The sequence below is a fragment of the Pieris napi genome, chromosome 3, assembly GCF_905475465.1.
Source record: "Pieris napi chromosome 3, ilPieNapi1.2, whole genome shotgun sequence".
In the NCBI taxonomy this organism is placed as follows: Eukaryota; Metazoa; Arthropoda; class Insecta; order Lepidoptera; family Pieridae; genus Pieris; species Pieris napi.
Genome location: NC_062236.1, coordinates 6,705,446 through 6,719,698, shown reverse-complemented (window position 1 = coordinate 6,719,698; position 14,253 = coordinate 6,705,446). Strand labels below are relative to the sequence as shown.

At 31.7% G+C, this 14,253-nt stretch overlaps 2 protein-coding genes across 2 annotated transcripts in view; both read right to left on the bottom strand.

Annotated features, from left to right (window-relative positions):
* Window positions 1–647: 647 nt before the first annotated feature.
* Window positions 648–5,405, bottom strand: LOC125063577 (pre-mRNA-splicing regulator female-lethal(2)D). The gene is made up of 5 exons (XM_047670086.1): window positions 5,247–5,405; window positions 4,901–5,128; window positions 2,793–2,917; window positions 1,879–2,206; window positions 648–1,360 (listed from the first exon to the last, which is right to left on the bottom strand). Exons 2-5 carry the CDS (start codon window positions 5,091–5,093, stop codon window positions 1,101–1,103), a joined length of 906 nt encoding a protein of 301 aa, XP_047526042.1. The 5' UTR covers window positions 5,094–5,128; window positions 5,247–5,405; the 3' UTR covers window positions 648–1,100.
* Window positions 5,406–8,967: 3,562 nt separating this feature from the next.
* Window positions 8,968–14,253, bottom strand: part of LOC125063679 (runt-related transcription factor 1-like) — a 38,799-nt gene continuing 33,513 nt past the window's right edge. Inside the window, exons 5-6 of the mRNA XM_047670248.1 lie at window positions 10,171–10,302; window positions 8,968–9,618 (exon numbers count right to left, since the gene is read on the bottom strand). Of these exons, the coding sequence (XP_047526204.1) occupies window positions 9,116–9,618; window positions 10,171–10,302 (635 nt within the window). The 3' untranslated portion in view covers window positions 8,968–9,115. The remainder of the gene's footprint in view (window positions 9,619–10,170; window positions 10,303–14,253) is intronic.

Here is a 14,253-nt window from a genome sequence, read left to right as displayed (position 1 = left end):
AGTAATCATTTGGTTTTTAATATTGCAATCAATAACAAACCACCTCATACGCCTGTGTTTTTACATAAGTTTTATGTCCAGTAACATTTTTTCTTCTTCTTAATTTGGATGAAACAATAATTAAATAGAATGAAAGATATCAACATTATCACTATCACATCTCGTGAACACTGGCGGCGAAAGTGGAGCACAGAGTTTTGGCGAGCATGTTACGCCGATTTTAGAACACAGCGTAACATGCTCGATGCGAATGCTACATTACACCTCGTAACTTTGGTCAGTTCCCACCTTTAGACTTGAATGAATTTTTGGTACCTGCTCGTGTTTTTTCAGATGTCAATTGCTTAGTGCCTTACTAAGTCACAAAAAAGATAAATTTACATATAATTATTCAGACACAGCTTTTGTTCAGGCCTGTCATGGCATTAATATGAGGCTATCTTGTGGCAAGAAGTCTCCTATTCATGTTATAAGGAATTTGTACAAAAATTGAATTAAAAACGTTTATTGCTGATAATACATCATTTTAATTAAACAAAGCCTAAACTAAAGCTTTCTTTTGAAATAAAAATGTTGGCATCATGGTTAAATTAACAATATGCAAAAAGGTTATAAGTATTATATTGAGCATTAAAAATGAAACAACCTTTAACTGATGACATATGTTTATTAACATAACTCTATATATACATTCAATCCTAATTTCAAAATAGAAACATTTATTTAGAAAATCACATAAATTCAATAAAAACTCGGCAATCATTTATCTTAGGCTTAGTGTCATTGTTATTGCAACACGAGGAATATTCACCAATGGAGGCGTCCATAGTAACATTGGCAACAAAAACTATTATTGCTCATATAAGTCAAATTATCACATTAATGCACTTTACATAAATAAATTACAAAATTGTCATCTGTTTGTTCCAATAATAAAAATCAATGTCAAATTCACATCTTGTTCAGAATGGTCCACTAATACTTTCCACATTACACATCACTTACTCAAAACGTGATGAATTAATTGCCATGCAATTGAATTTTGTCTATAGCACTTGAAGAAAGACCGCTCAGAGAATTCATAGATAAATGTTTGATCACTAGTCCGCTTCACCGTTAGTCACTGTAAGTGGTTCTTCTTCTTCATTATAGTCTAGAGAAAGCACAGAGGCGCGGCGCCGTTTTCCGACTGGTGTGTCACTGCACTCACTACCGGAGTAAGTTCGTTTGTCAGCAGGTGTGTTTGGCCGGTTTCCATTAACTGTAGCATGTGTCGCTCGCAACTCCTGTTGCAAGAATAGCACTGTGCTCTGCATACCTTCCACATCTTCATCTAATTCTTGTAGGAACTCATCCATTTCTGAAAATTTGATTTTAATTAATAGAATTAGGTATCATATTTGCATATATTATTTGAAATATACACAATATTAATGTGGCCTTGTTAACTTTAGTATAATTCCCGGGGACATAAATGGAGCACACACAGAGTAAGATGCTAGTGTTGATCCTATCAACAGATTTCATTACTAAGGGAGCGTTCAAGCGTTACGTAACGAATTTTGGGGGGTCCTTTTGTTCAAAGTTACGATGCGGGGCGGGGATTGAATTAAGCCGTTATTGTTAATATTATTTTCGACTTTTCAGTACCTTTACACTTTCATGGTAACGAACATTTTTACTGTACTTGGGTACAGAAAAACGTTAAGGCGCCTTAAATGGGGGGGGGGTCAATAATCTCCAAAAATTGCGTGACGTAATACTTGAACGCTCCCTAATTAAATGGTGTGCATAAAACCAATTTTTGTCTAATATTTCACTTAAGAAGCCCTGTTATATTTAATATCACAAAAGGAACAACTATTGCTATTTACATACCTGATTGTGACTTTTTAACTTCTTCACTAAAACTTTTCTGCAATGCCAAATCACCTTCTAACTTAGCTATCCGACCACTAGAAGTCATTCGGCCGAGATCTTCATTCTCTTGATGCAACAGACGACATTTTGCCATCAGCTTTTTTCCTGTATTTGAGTCGGGTGTAAATTTCCAGGCAGATAATTCATTTTGAGTCTCCTCTAGTTTAGCTTTAGTTGATGTTAGCTCTTGCTTAAGCCTTAGTATAAGCATGTTAACGGCTGGATCCAATAACGATGGCCGCCCATTTAAACTTGCGTGTGATGATTTGAGTTCTGTGATTTGACTCTGAAATTTAAATACAATACCAATAAAAGCACTGTGATGAAAAAGTAACAGGAATGATTTTTTGTTTCAATATACCTTTAATGCGAAATCATTAATAGTTGAATTCCTAAACATCATCATTTTCAATTTAAGAATTATTAGTAAAAATTGTGCTAAGAATTATTCTACTAGAGGCATTAAAATACATATATGAGTTTGTGCGCTATAAATTGTAGTAAGACAAGAGTAAAAACATAGCCAATGATTTCAAACAATCAGAAATTAGTAACACATACAATAATATTAAGCCAAATTATGCATGTATATTATCATCAACATCCTAAACTTAAAAACATATGTTATATATGTTTTTATTGTGTATGTTATATATTGTTTTAATGAAAATAAAAAATCCACATTTCTACTGTTTCTATACACAGAAATGTAATATTCTCTATTGGTTAGTGCCAGGGCTTCTTTCATTATCTTCAATCCATAATATGCATATTAATAATATAAGTATTACATATGGACAAGATGCATCACATATTAAATTCAGCTTGAAGTTCTAACACTTTAATTTGAACATAGTAATTAATATACTTACTACATAGTCTTGTATTTCTTGTTCTTTAGCAGCTAATCTCCTTACAAGAACCTTTTCTCGATGTTGTGACTCTGCATATTGTTGCCTTATTCTTTCTTCTACACCTTTCGCCTTTTCCAAGCTGCCTGAAAAATTTGTCATTATAAATATAAAAAATTAAGAGATTGGTTTTGTATACAATTAAAAATAACAGCTATACATATCTCAAATTTTCTTTGCTTTACAACTTGTCACAATGTTGTGATCGACAACACCTTAACTAAATTACGTACCATATGAAATTTAGTCAATAATAGAATAGAAATACATTTTAAGATAACAACTGCAATTATAATAGCTTTTCATAGTATTTTTACATACAAAATATTTTTGTTAATGCTTCACAATTCTTTATGGACATTTTCCTGAATATATACTATATAGTGCATACAATTTAAACCACATATAAGGCAATTGCAAACATAACAATAAAAATGACGGAAATTAATTAGGAAGTCCTATTACATTTACAATAAAAACTATCCGTTGAGAATATCTCAAAAGATTAATTAAGATTAAGCTTATAGTGGAAATAATATCTGACATACTGTTATTACTATATTAAAATATTATATTATTTATATAGGCACAATTAAAAGTCAAACTCATAATTGCCCGATTCAATAATAGAATAAACAGTTAAGATTTGCAAAATAAATTTACATTTTCAAAAATACACCAAATCTGTAACATATTAAATAAAAAACAAGCATCAACAGGATTAAGTAATTAATAACTTTAACAAATTTGTAATGGAAAATGTTAAGCATAATATAAATAATGAATTCTAGTAGTCACAAGGGCATAAGTCATATACATATCACTATCCCTTTATACCTTGTTTAAAGGAATATATTTATCGCATGGATTTTTCCAGTATCAACTTTTATTAACATCCATATATAAATAATTGTCATTTGATTAGATTGTTGATTATGTTAAATTAACATTTATTTTGGGTACAAGTAAAAAAGGACTAATTAATTATTGAGTAATTAAAATGAGCAAGTAAAATATAGTAAACAAATACTTAAAAATTCTAAAAAACTTTACCTACAACCCACAATTTTTTTTTCAAAATACTTATTTAAATTTTTATTATACATCAATAAATAAGAATCGTTTACATATTTTTTGTAATAGTTGGTACAAATTACTTTATTCTGTAATTACATAAATATATATATTTTAAAATCCAAACAGATAATATAAGTTAGTGCTTTTGTCAGGGTTTACATGTGTAATCCATATGCATACCAAATACCAAATGATTTAATTTATTATAAGTGAAAAGATCTAACAAAAAGTATTTTAAGGTAAGATCAAACTGAGTGTTAATGTATTAAATATATTGTATATTATTATAACAACATAGAAGTAATAAGCACTAGAACAACTACAAAGTATAAATAAAATACAATTCTATTATTTTTCTTTAATGATGAGATTAGATAAGTCCTCTACAGAGGACTCATTCATTTAGAATTTGAAATAAATATACTTCTGGACTGAAATCTATTTATAATTATGATAAAATGTTATATTTGTTTGGTGTATGTAGTAAACAATCATTTTAACACATACATAATTATTATACAGAAAAAGTATTACAATTCTTTTGAATTAAATTATAAATTTTATAAAACTTCACTTAAATCTAGGTAAAATTAAAGAAAAAACATATTTACTTTTTCCGGTAGATACATAATTGTAGAAATCAGGCACTGCTCTTTGGAAACTTTTGACTTTTTCATAACATTTATCACAATGGCTTTAGGCTTTTTACTAGCCATCCCAATACCCCACATGGTGTCACTTCCACAGCACTTCACTTGGAACACAGGATTACACCTTCTTTTCTTGTTATCTTACAACACCTAGATACACCCGTAACCACAAACAATACATATTTTGGTAACATTGCAAGTCACAATTATTTTGTCATATCACTATTAATATTTTAGTTAAAGCATTGTCGATACAGATTAACAACTTTTGCACGTAATCTCACAATACGGCATTGCCGATTAACACTACCAAGCCACTGTAATCGTTTCGTAAATAGGTACCTTCCAACTGTTTGTTCAATGTCTCGAGGTGCTCAATATACGAGTCCTGGTTTTTCCACGAGGTACGGAGAGACTCCGCGGTCGCTGTCTCGAGCTGCTGAGGGGTCAATAACACTCGCGCCACGTTTGTGACGCCGCTGCCAGCGGCAGCGTCGCTCGCCGTCTCGACATGTCTCTCTAACTCCTCTGACATCGCACTCTCACTAACGAGTTAAGAGGCTCTTTGGACTGCAAGTAAATAAGCCAAATTAATGCTAAAACACCAATAGTTTGCGATCGGCGTCTATCGAAATCCTGCAAGAATGACGTAGATAAACAGGTACACCTGCAGATACGAAATACTTACAGTTTGAATATAAACTGATTATTGTTAGTCTGATTAAACATAAATATATTTATTTGAAAAAACTGTATCACTACAACTAGCACGAACTTGAATTACTTGGTAAATTAATAACTTATAACTATTCTAACTCGAGTTCATCGCCGCCATTTTAAAACCATACTAAAGTGTTGCCAGTATCTTATATCAAATTTTAACACTTATGTTGATTACAGATTAATTTTAAACTTGAGCATCTGATGTTTCCAGCCCACATTACACATATGCCTAGCGTTTTATGCCTTTTATTAAAATATGCTTGCGTACTGCTTAGCGCATATAGGGATGATCGATGTTAGAAATACATCAATATTGACATCGATGTCATAATCGAAAGTTAAACATCGATGTTCGATATTTATCGAAAAGCAAACATCGATGTTGGATAACATCAGTGAATGAGTTGATAAAGGAGCTAACCAGAATTCGAATTGGCTGTCCCAAAGATGACAATAACAATTTGGCATCAGCAATTTTTGAGTCAGGGAGGAGGGCTTTGTACCGGCGGACACTATTAACAACTATGGAGTACAAGAAGTCACTAAGTACTTCAGTCACATTCTATCTCCCGACCTTAACGATGATGGCGATATAAAGAGAGAAAGAAGAGCGTTGTCGGCGAGAGCAAATATGCTATTAACGTGGAACGGTAATGAAACTCAGAAGTTTCTATTCAGAATCGGAATCTTCAATGCTATATGTTCAGTGATAAAAGTGAGTTTATGTCCCCTAAAAACGGGAGCGTTTAAATGACAGATAATGCAAAATTCCGTTTGGCGCTAAATTTCAATCTATGTAACACTCTTGGCGGTGAATTTGAATTAATATTATTAGGATTAATAGTAATTTAACCATGCAATAGGACAATATGTAATGAAATTGGTTGAATATATAAGAGATATAATTAAAGAACTTGTATTGTATTGTAAAGAATTGTATAATAATCATTAGAGTAACTATACTTACAAATTACGGCAAATCTTAGCGATTCTTCCAGTTCTTTCGTTGTAAGGTTAAGTAATAAATAGTATTTATGGTCTAAGATCCCGCTATACAACGACCTTCACCGAGATGCTTATTTAATGAAACGTATTTTATATTTAATTTAATATGTCAATAAATATAATCCATATGGGTTGTCTAGCAAATTTCAGTCCAGAATATGTTTAATTGATAATTTAAAAAAAATATTTTTTTAAACATTTCACCGGTATGATTATTAGATAAATTCTATACCAATCGAAAGTATGAAGCCCATAGAATATGCAAACTTTATGCTGCCCATTCTTTTCCGGTCACAACTATCGGGTTGCCAGGTATAAACAGGTAAATCTGTACTAGCATTTGCAACGGTCTGTTTATTGAATGAAATTTAAATGAAATTAAAGATTATTTTATTCTGAACACGGTGGTATAGGGTTGGCTGCGAAAAATCAGTCCAGAATTGCGGTTGTCGAATTTTAAAAAGTAAAATATTGCTCCAAGTGAATGTGTGGACTCGTATATACTATGCATCATTTTGGAGTAGTTTATTATTTAAATAGAGAAATAGTTATTTAATTTTTTTTTATCAATTAATTATTTTTTTGTATATTTTTTATGTGACACTAAAGTATATTTACATCTTTAGTAAAAAAGAAGGTTATAGTGATTCATATATAATACTAGCCTGATTAAAAATATTGATTGAAAAAAATTAAAAAAATTACTACATGCAAATTATAAATCTATAAATATATGTGAAACTTGAGCCTGAGAACTGCGGATGGTTCTTAGATGAATATTTAAAACCAGTAGGATTCATTGGGGATCATACACCTTTAAAGATAGAAGACATTGTCGAAAAAAGTGAAACAGAGAGTGATGACGAAGAAGATTCAGAAGTTGAAGATCGTAGTTTTATGTCCGATGACTCGGATTCTGAATAATTTAAAAAAAAATTGTATTTTTAATTTTTTACAATAAATAGAAGTAATTTTTTAATTGTTGTTTTTTTATTTTGTCTTCTTATAATAAAAATAAAATTTGCAAGATTAACCTGATTAAAAAAATTCACTTTTATGGGTTTTGAATTTTTTCCAATAGTTTCAATTGATTTCAATTTCTCTGTTTACATTTATAGATTTATAATTTGCATGTAGTAATTTTTGTAATTTTTTTCAATCAATATTTTTAATCTGGCTAGTATTATATATGAATCACTATAACCTTCTTTTTTACTAAAGATGAATATGTTAACGTAAAATTGTAAATACCGTTAGATTGTAATCTATCTCGCGAGATTATAAACTGTCGAAAGATTGTGAACCTCTGCGTACTGCTTACAATTTAACGTATTATTATTCGGTAGATTGTAATCTATCGAAGTGAAGCCGTCAAATTGTGAAACGGTACGCACCTCGAGCGCTGATTGGTCGGCTTTATAGTAGACCGTTATATGTCCATAGAGTTAGGAATGAAACAAGGGTATTGGTCAAATAAAATGAATGCACTTCAAAAATTAGTATTAATTACTTAGTAGGTAATCAATAATTCTGACATCACATGATAAAAAAAAATATATTAAAATAAAAAAATCAGAAACGTAACAATATTTTCTCTTCAAACACAAATTAAAATTGAAAAATTAGTTCAATTTTCTTTCATTTCATTTCCAACACTAACTTAGTTATCATTCAAACTTCTTTGGTCAATCACAGATTAATTTTACTTCATAAATAATTAATTGATAAAAAAAAATTAAATAACTATTTCTCTATTTAAATAATAAACTACTCCAAAATGATGCATAGTATATACGAGTCCATCGCTATCCTTATCTTTTCCAAGCCCAAATAGCATGCGCACTCTCTTTCTTTAAGTGGGCGGACTTTAAACAGCTGCTATGCTGTGTCCTCTTCTATCGCATGGGATGGTCGGTTGGGACCTCTCAGTCGCACACATTCACTTGGAGCAATATTTTACTTTTTAAAATTCGACAACCGCAATTCTGGACTGATTTTTCGCAGCCAACCCTATACCACCGTGTTCAGAATAAAATAATCTTTAATTTCATTTAAATTTCATTCAATAAACAGACCGTTGCAAATGCTAGTACAGATTTACCTGTTTATACCTGGCAACCCGATAGTTGTGACCGGAAAAGAATGGGCAGCATAAAGTTTGCATATTCTATGGGCTTCATACTTTCGATTGGTATAGAATTTATCTAATAATCATACCGGTGAAATGTTTAAAAAAATATTTTTTTTAAATTATTAATTAAACATACTCTGGACTGAAATTTGCTAGACAACCCATATGGATTATATTTATTGACATATTAAATTAAATATAAAATACGTTTCATTAAATAAGCATCTCGGTGAAGGTCGTTGTATAGCGGGATCTTATACTATTATAAAACAATTAACAAAGTTCTATAGCGGTAGTTATAGTACCGTTATAATTATTTATTCAATTAAACGATATGAGGTCTTCAGGAAACCTGCTTGGTTTTCGTAACTTAGGAGTAGAATTTTAGATATAAAGTAGGTCTCTACTGAGTCAATAAAACCACACAGGTGACCTACCTGTGTGGTTTTATTGACTCATTAGGAGTGGAGTTTTAGATATAAAGTAAACAAAACGTAGAAAGGGTAAATAATTGAACTCAAGGGACTATTTTTGATGAAAAACACAGCAAAACGTGATATGTTAATTTAATACAATTAGAATACATAACACATACAATCTAATTAATGTTTAACATTAATTGATTTAGTCTATATACACACTTATATCACAATATGTACAATAGATTGTTGATTGTTCTCATCATAATAAGCGTACTGTCAATATGGTCGCCACACTTCTTGATTAGTGCCATAAAGCTGATGTTTGACGTCATCGTTCTCGCAAGTTTGCACAAGGCCACTGGCTTCCCCACTACCAGGGAGTTCAGTTGTAATGGAAATACCACCGTCTATATCACTTATTTTTATTTCACTCGGTATGTACTGTTCTAGATTGTATTTATCAGTAGAGCTATGTAAGTGTACGTGAATTTGGTTTTGATTAACTGTGGAATAGAGGTTGGGAAGGATCATTTGAGGGTTGGGGTTGATGTAAGGTGTATGGGATTGTATGCATGACGGGTTGTTGTTTATGTTATTGTATTGATAGTTGTAACTGTTGCTTGGCCATGAGTTGTAATAGTTTGGGTCGTAGCGTTGAGTTGACATGTTGTTGAGATCTGTGAGACTGCCCCCGGTGCCACTCGGACTGCCTTTGACGTAACTGTTTCCGCCTTGAAAACAAGTGTAGTCAGTGTGACCCAAAGGAATTTCCGGTAAAACTGAAAATAAATAATACAGATTAATTAAGAGTAACCTAAAAACGTTTGCGAGTATTTCTAGCTATAATGAATTGTCCGAGAAGTTGTTATGTTTACTCTAATGCAGTTTCAACCTACGAGAAAAATACGATAATTTTAAGATAAGATTAGAGATTTATTTACGATAATTACGTACGATGATTTATGTTAAGCATAGGGTAAAACATTTATAAGAGATGTACTACTCAGTAAATGAACAAACAATAGACAAACAAGCCTAAGGCCAGGATCCTAGCTGTTTCTAAATAATTTTTGGAAGCAAGTTCTATATGCCTATTATAATAATTATTGCTTAATCGGGTAACGAACCCTCCGGTTTATAAGACGTGTGTGCTAGAACTCTGAATCTTAGAGCCGAATTTTGGCGCTAAGTACAATTTCCGTATGAAAAAAACGCATTGGATTTTGATGTTCAGGAGTTATGCACGCTAAGTGTTGACTCTCAATATTACCCTTATAGGAAGCACCGGAATAAAGAGTGCGTATATTTTGAATTAATAATCAAATTATTACCAGAAGGTATGTGAATGGCAGCATCTGGTTTATAATAAGGAGGTTGCAGGGGTGCATAGCTTGGGTACACTGACGCGGTGGAGGAGTAGCCAGTATTCCACTCACTTGCGCCTAGAATGTTGCCAGCATTTTCTGAAAGTTAAAAATTAAATTTATTATACGGTATAGTTGAAGGTTCGATTGCACAGGTTAGGAAAAACCGATTGTATATATAAATCTTTTTAAGGTCAGATTAACTAGAAATTCCTCGTGTGTATTTATAGAAACTTGTGAACCGCTTTCGTAACTCTCTTCTATAGTTATTTTAGGCTGGCGATCAGACTGAGTTGTTGCCCCACATATTTTTATGGTGCCACTGGCGGTATTGTTGTGTACCGGGTTGTGCAGCTCCCTCAAAAATGGTTGAGCTGCATGAGCTATTCGGGGCATGCTTGCCGTCTGCTGGCACAGGCTTGCTCAGATCGATCTGATTCATTCTTCTAAAGACCAGTCCAGTAAATACTATGTTTACACCAATTTATTATTGTATTATCTGGACTATAAAAGAGACTAAGACCCCCGAGTTTGTTTCGACATTTCTTCTCAGGGCAGTCAGTTAGGAAATGTCGACTTCATCTAGTTTAGGAAGACATTGTAAAAGTGATTTGGACTATATAAATCACTTTTACAATGTCTTGCAAGAATAAACTATTTCATTTCATTTTATAACTCAATGCAGACAAGAACAATTTACAAAATAAATACCCTCGGGAATTAAATACTAATGTGACTCAATAATTGCACCGCACTTTCTAACAAAGTTTCCATTATAATGATGTCATCGAGGTAAATGTCAAGCGACATTAGGAACAAAATTCACAGGCCCATAATAATTATCTATTCCGTAAAATTAAATTATGTATGTGAAAATAAAATATTTATTTATCTTTTAAGTGTTTACAAAACAATAAAATATGACGCTTAAATATCTTATACATAAAGAGACTATACAATTATATTATGTATTATTCCACCATATTTAAGCCTTTAGTTTAGTTTTATAATAGATGGTTTATAACCTTTTATCAAAGTTATAGTAATCTAATGTTAAAGACGATCAGGTATTTCCACTAGGTCTTTGTATAATTTATGAATTGTAATAATAAAATCCATACAGTTTTTACATTTCTTTATAATGTTACGTAGATAACAAATAATAAATATTATTTGACATTATTTTTCTGTAGATTTAACTCCATAAATATGGTTAAGGTTGCTACAAATTTTAAGAAACGTTTTTAATGTTTGATACATTTTAAAAAACTTAGACTTGCTCAACTTACAAACGGCACACTTGCTGGTTTTTAAATATAGAACATTAAAAAATTTTAAAACCTTTGTCATTTTGGATCAATCTTATTCCAGAAATCTATGCTATTTACCATCGGGGTAATAAAACGAAGTAAGTAGTAGTATTTGACTTATGAATTATGAACAGGTGTTAAATATGGAGGTCACGTGTACGGAACAGCGTACGCGCCGGGATTGCCGCTGATTCACACTTCAATGCTAACGAAAGGTAGGTCAAACCTTTGAATACAATCGATATTTTGACAGTATATTTTGCATTGTTTTCCAAATGGATAATCCTTTATAGTTTTAGGTGGACATTTAATGATTTGTATGCTGTCTAAGCTTGTGTAATTTGGTTCGCAAATGAGCTGTAAATCGTAAATATTATTTAATAAAGAAGGTTAACATTATTCAAAGTAAGTTACTCCAATTTATCGTTTCAATACGAGTAGTTCTCGTACCCATAAAGACATAGGTACTACTGTTTGCAAACAAATTTCGTGGGTCAGTTGAACGTGAATTTATTCATTGTTTCACCCATCAGTATGCAAACACACTCTGATAGTATGAAATTGTATTTCTTTTATTCTTAATGTTTCATATACCGAAGAGGTAGGACACCAGTCTTGCGATTCTGTAACTCACTTTTCGAAGTCACACAGCGGCGGTCGCGCTCAAATCAGTCGTAAAGCAGTCATTTTACGATTTGGCATTCTGATAAACAATAAACTACAAGCTCCCTCCGACATCAGAGGATGTGAGTTCGAAAAGTGAGTTACAGAATCGCAAGGCAGAATGTTAACTTAAAAGAAATCGTCATCTCATTGTTTTTTTTTAAATTTAGAGTTTAATCACCGTTTCAAGCATGGTAATTTCTGCCTTACGATTTATTTCAAAACTTAGATTATGTTCATACATAGGCCTATGTCCGTCGTCGATTATAACCTGTCTGACTAACCGATTCCAATAATTCACTGACGATCATTTCGTAATAAACAAGTTTTTTAAAGTCGTCACTCCGTAGTTTATGCAAACGGACAACTGAGTCAGGGGTTAGGCGATAAAACATTATGCAAATGTAGTGGACGTATTGGGCCTCTTTGTCTACGTATTTGTCGTGTATACGAGCCTTTTGACACGTAGGGTTTTGGTATTAAAATTATTCAAAGCTTTGTAACATATATGCTAATAAGAAAAAAATATTGGCTCTTTAAGTAATAATATTATTTAAAAGCTGTGTTAGTCAGTGGTACTACTCTTTAACTGAGATCTCGGTTTGAAGCTCGGCTGTGCACAAATGGAGTTTTAAATCTATGTTTCGCTCATACGGTAAAGGAAAACAAAGTGAAGCAAAAACAAACAAAATTTTGATCTAGCATAGAAACACAAGTTTGCATTTTTTTAACGAATTCACTCTCGTAAATAGGTTCTAGAAAAACTCCGCCCGACGTTCTTGAAATTAGAATTTTACCTTTTTTAATACGCACATTCCATACGTTCTATTTAAAAAAATATTATTGAATTTAACTTTGTGTGCTACACATGTTACATTATAATAAATGTATTTACATTTTACAGTTGGTACTTATATATTCTATAATTGGAATTGTAAATTGATAATTTTGAAATTATAATTTACCTGTTTTATTGTGACGCACTGGTAATTCCCACATTCAATTCCTTTATTCTAGTAAAATTAAACGCGTCGTGTTAATTATGATATATCTATATGTTAATACAGTACGTGAGGAAAAATCCATAAATAGATTGAGATCTTACTTTTTGCTTTGAGGAAAAACGCCTTAACCTTTGACCGGAAGTGATGTCAAGGTTACAAATGCCGAAAATATGGTAATGATGTAAACACTGGGCTGGTATAAAGTTTTCGTTACCATGGTTACGATAATTTTTACTTAACTCTTTAGTCTACGTTTGAGAAGCCGTATAACATGTAGAATTCAAATCATGACCAGTCAGACATACATTACATTGTGCGATTCGGTCATCTAAATTAAAATCGTTTAGTATTAAAATAATAACATCTAAATAAAAATAATATAATAAGAGTATTTTTAAAACTAGTAGGTACACCTTTTGGTGGTTTTCGTATTTGGTTTTGCCTTGCTGTCTACGATTGTGAACTAAGAGTTATGAAATAGGAATTTATGAGGTAGGAATATATATCACACATATAGTCCATTATAACATTTCTTCCGTATTGTCCCGTGGCTGGATGGTCCTGGAGAACCCCAGAACAGTTTTTATTATATTATATCATAAGTAGATTTTGATTTATTTATTAACTTATTTATTTTTTAAACTTCCTTATGATTTTTGTCATCCAAAATCAACGGTAATTAGAACCCTGTTTTTTATTACTTTGTGGAAGTTTTTCTTTAATTCCCAGATAACATCACCAAAATTTTGCAATAACTTATCATTTATATATTTCGCTTTTAGATCATAGCTATATATATATATATAGTTTGTAAGAATTGTGTTAGAAATAAGTAGTTATTAAGTATAAGTGTAAGCTTTGATTGTTCTTTTTTGACGTGATAACTAATTAAAATCGTTTTAGTCGGGTGACATGTTCAGAAACTTGTGTCACACCAAAACCTCACGAGCGCGATCGCAGGTATAACGAGAGAGAGACGGACCGATCTCCCGTCTCATCTCGAGCGCTGCCAGTCATTCCGTGAATGTATGAAGAAAAATGTATATCATAGTCGAATAAGTAAACTTGTCATT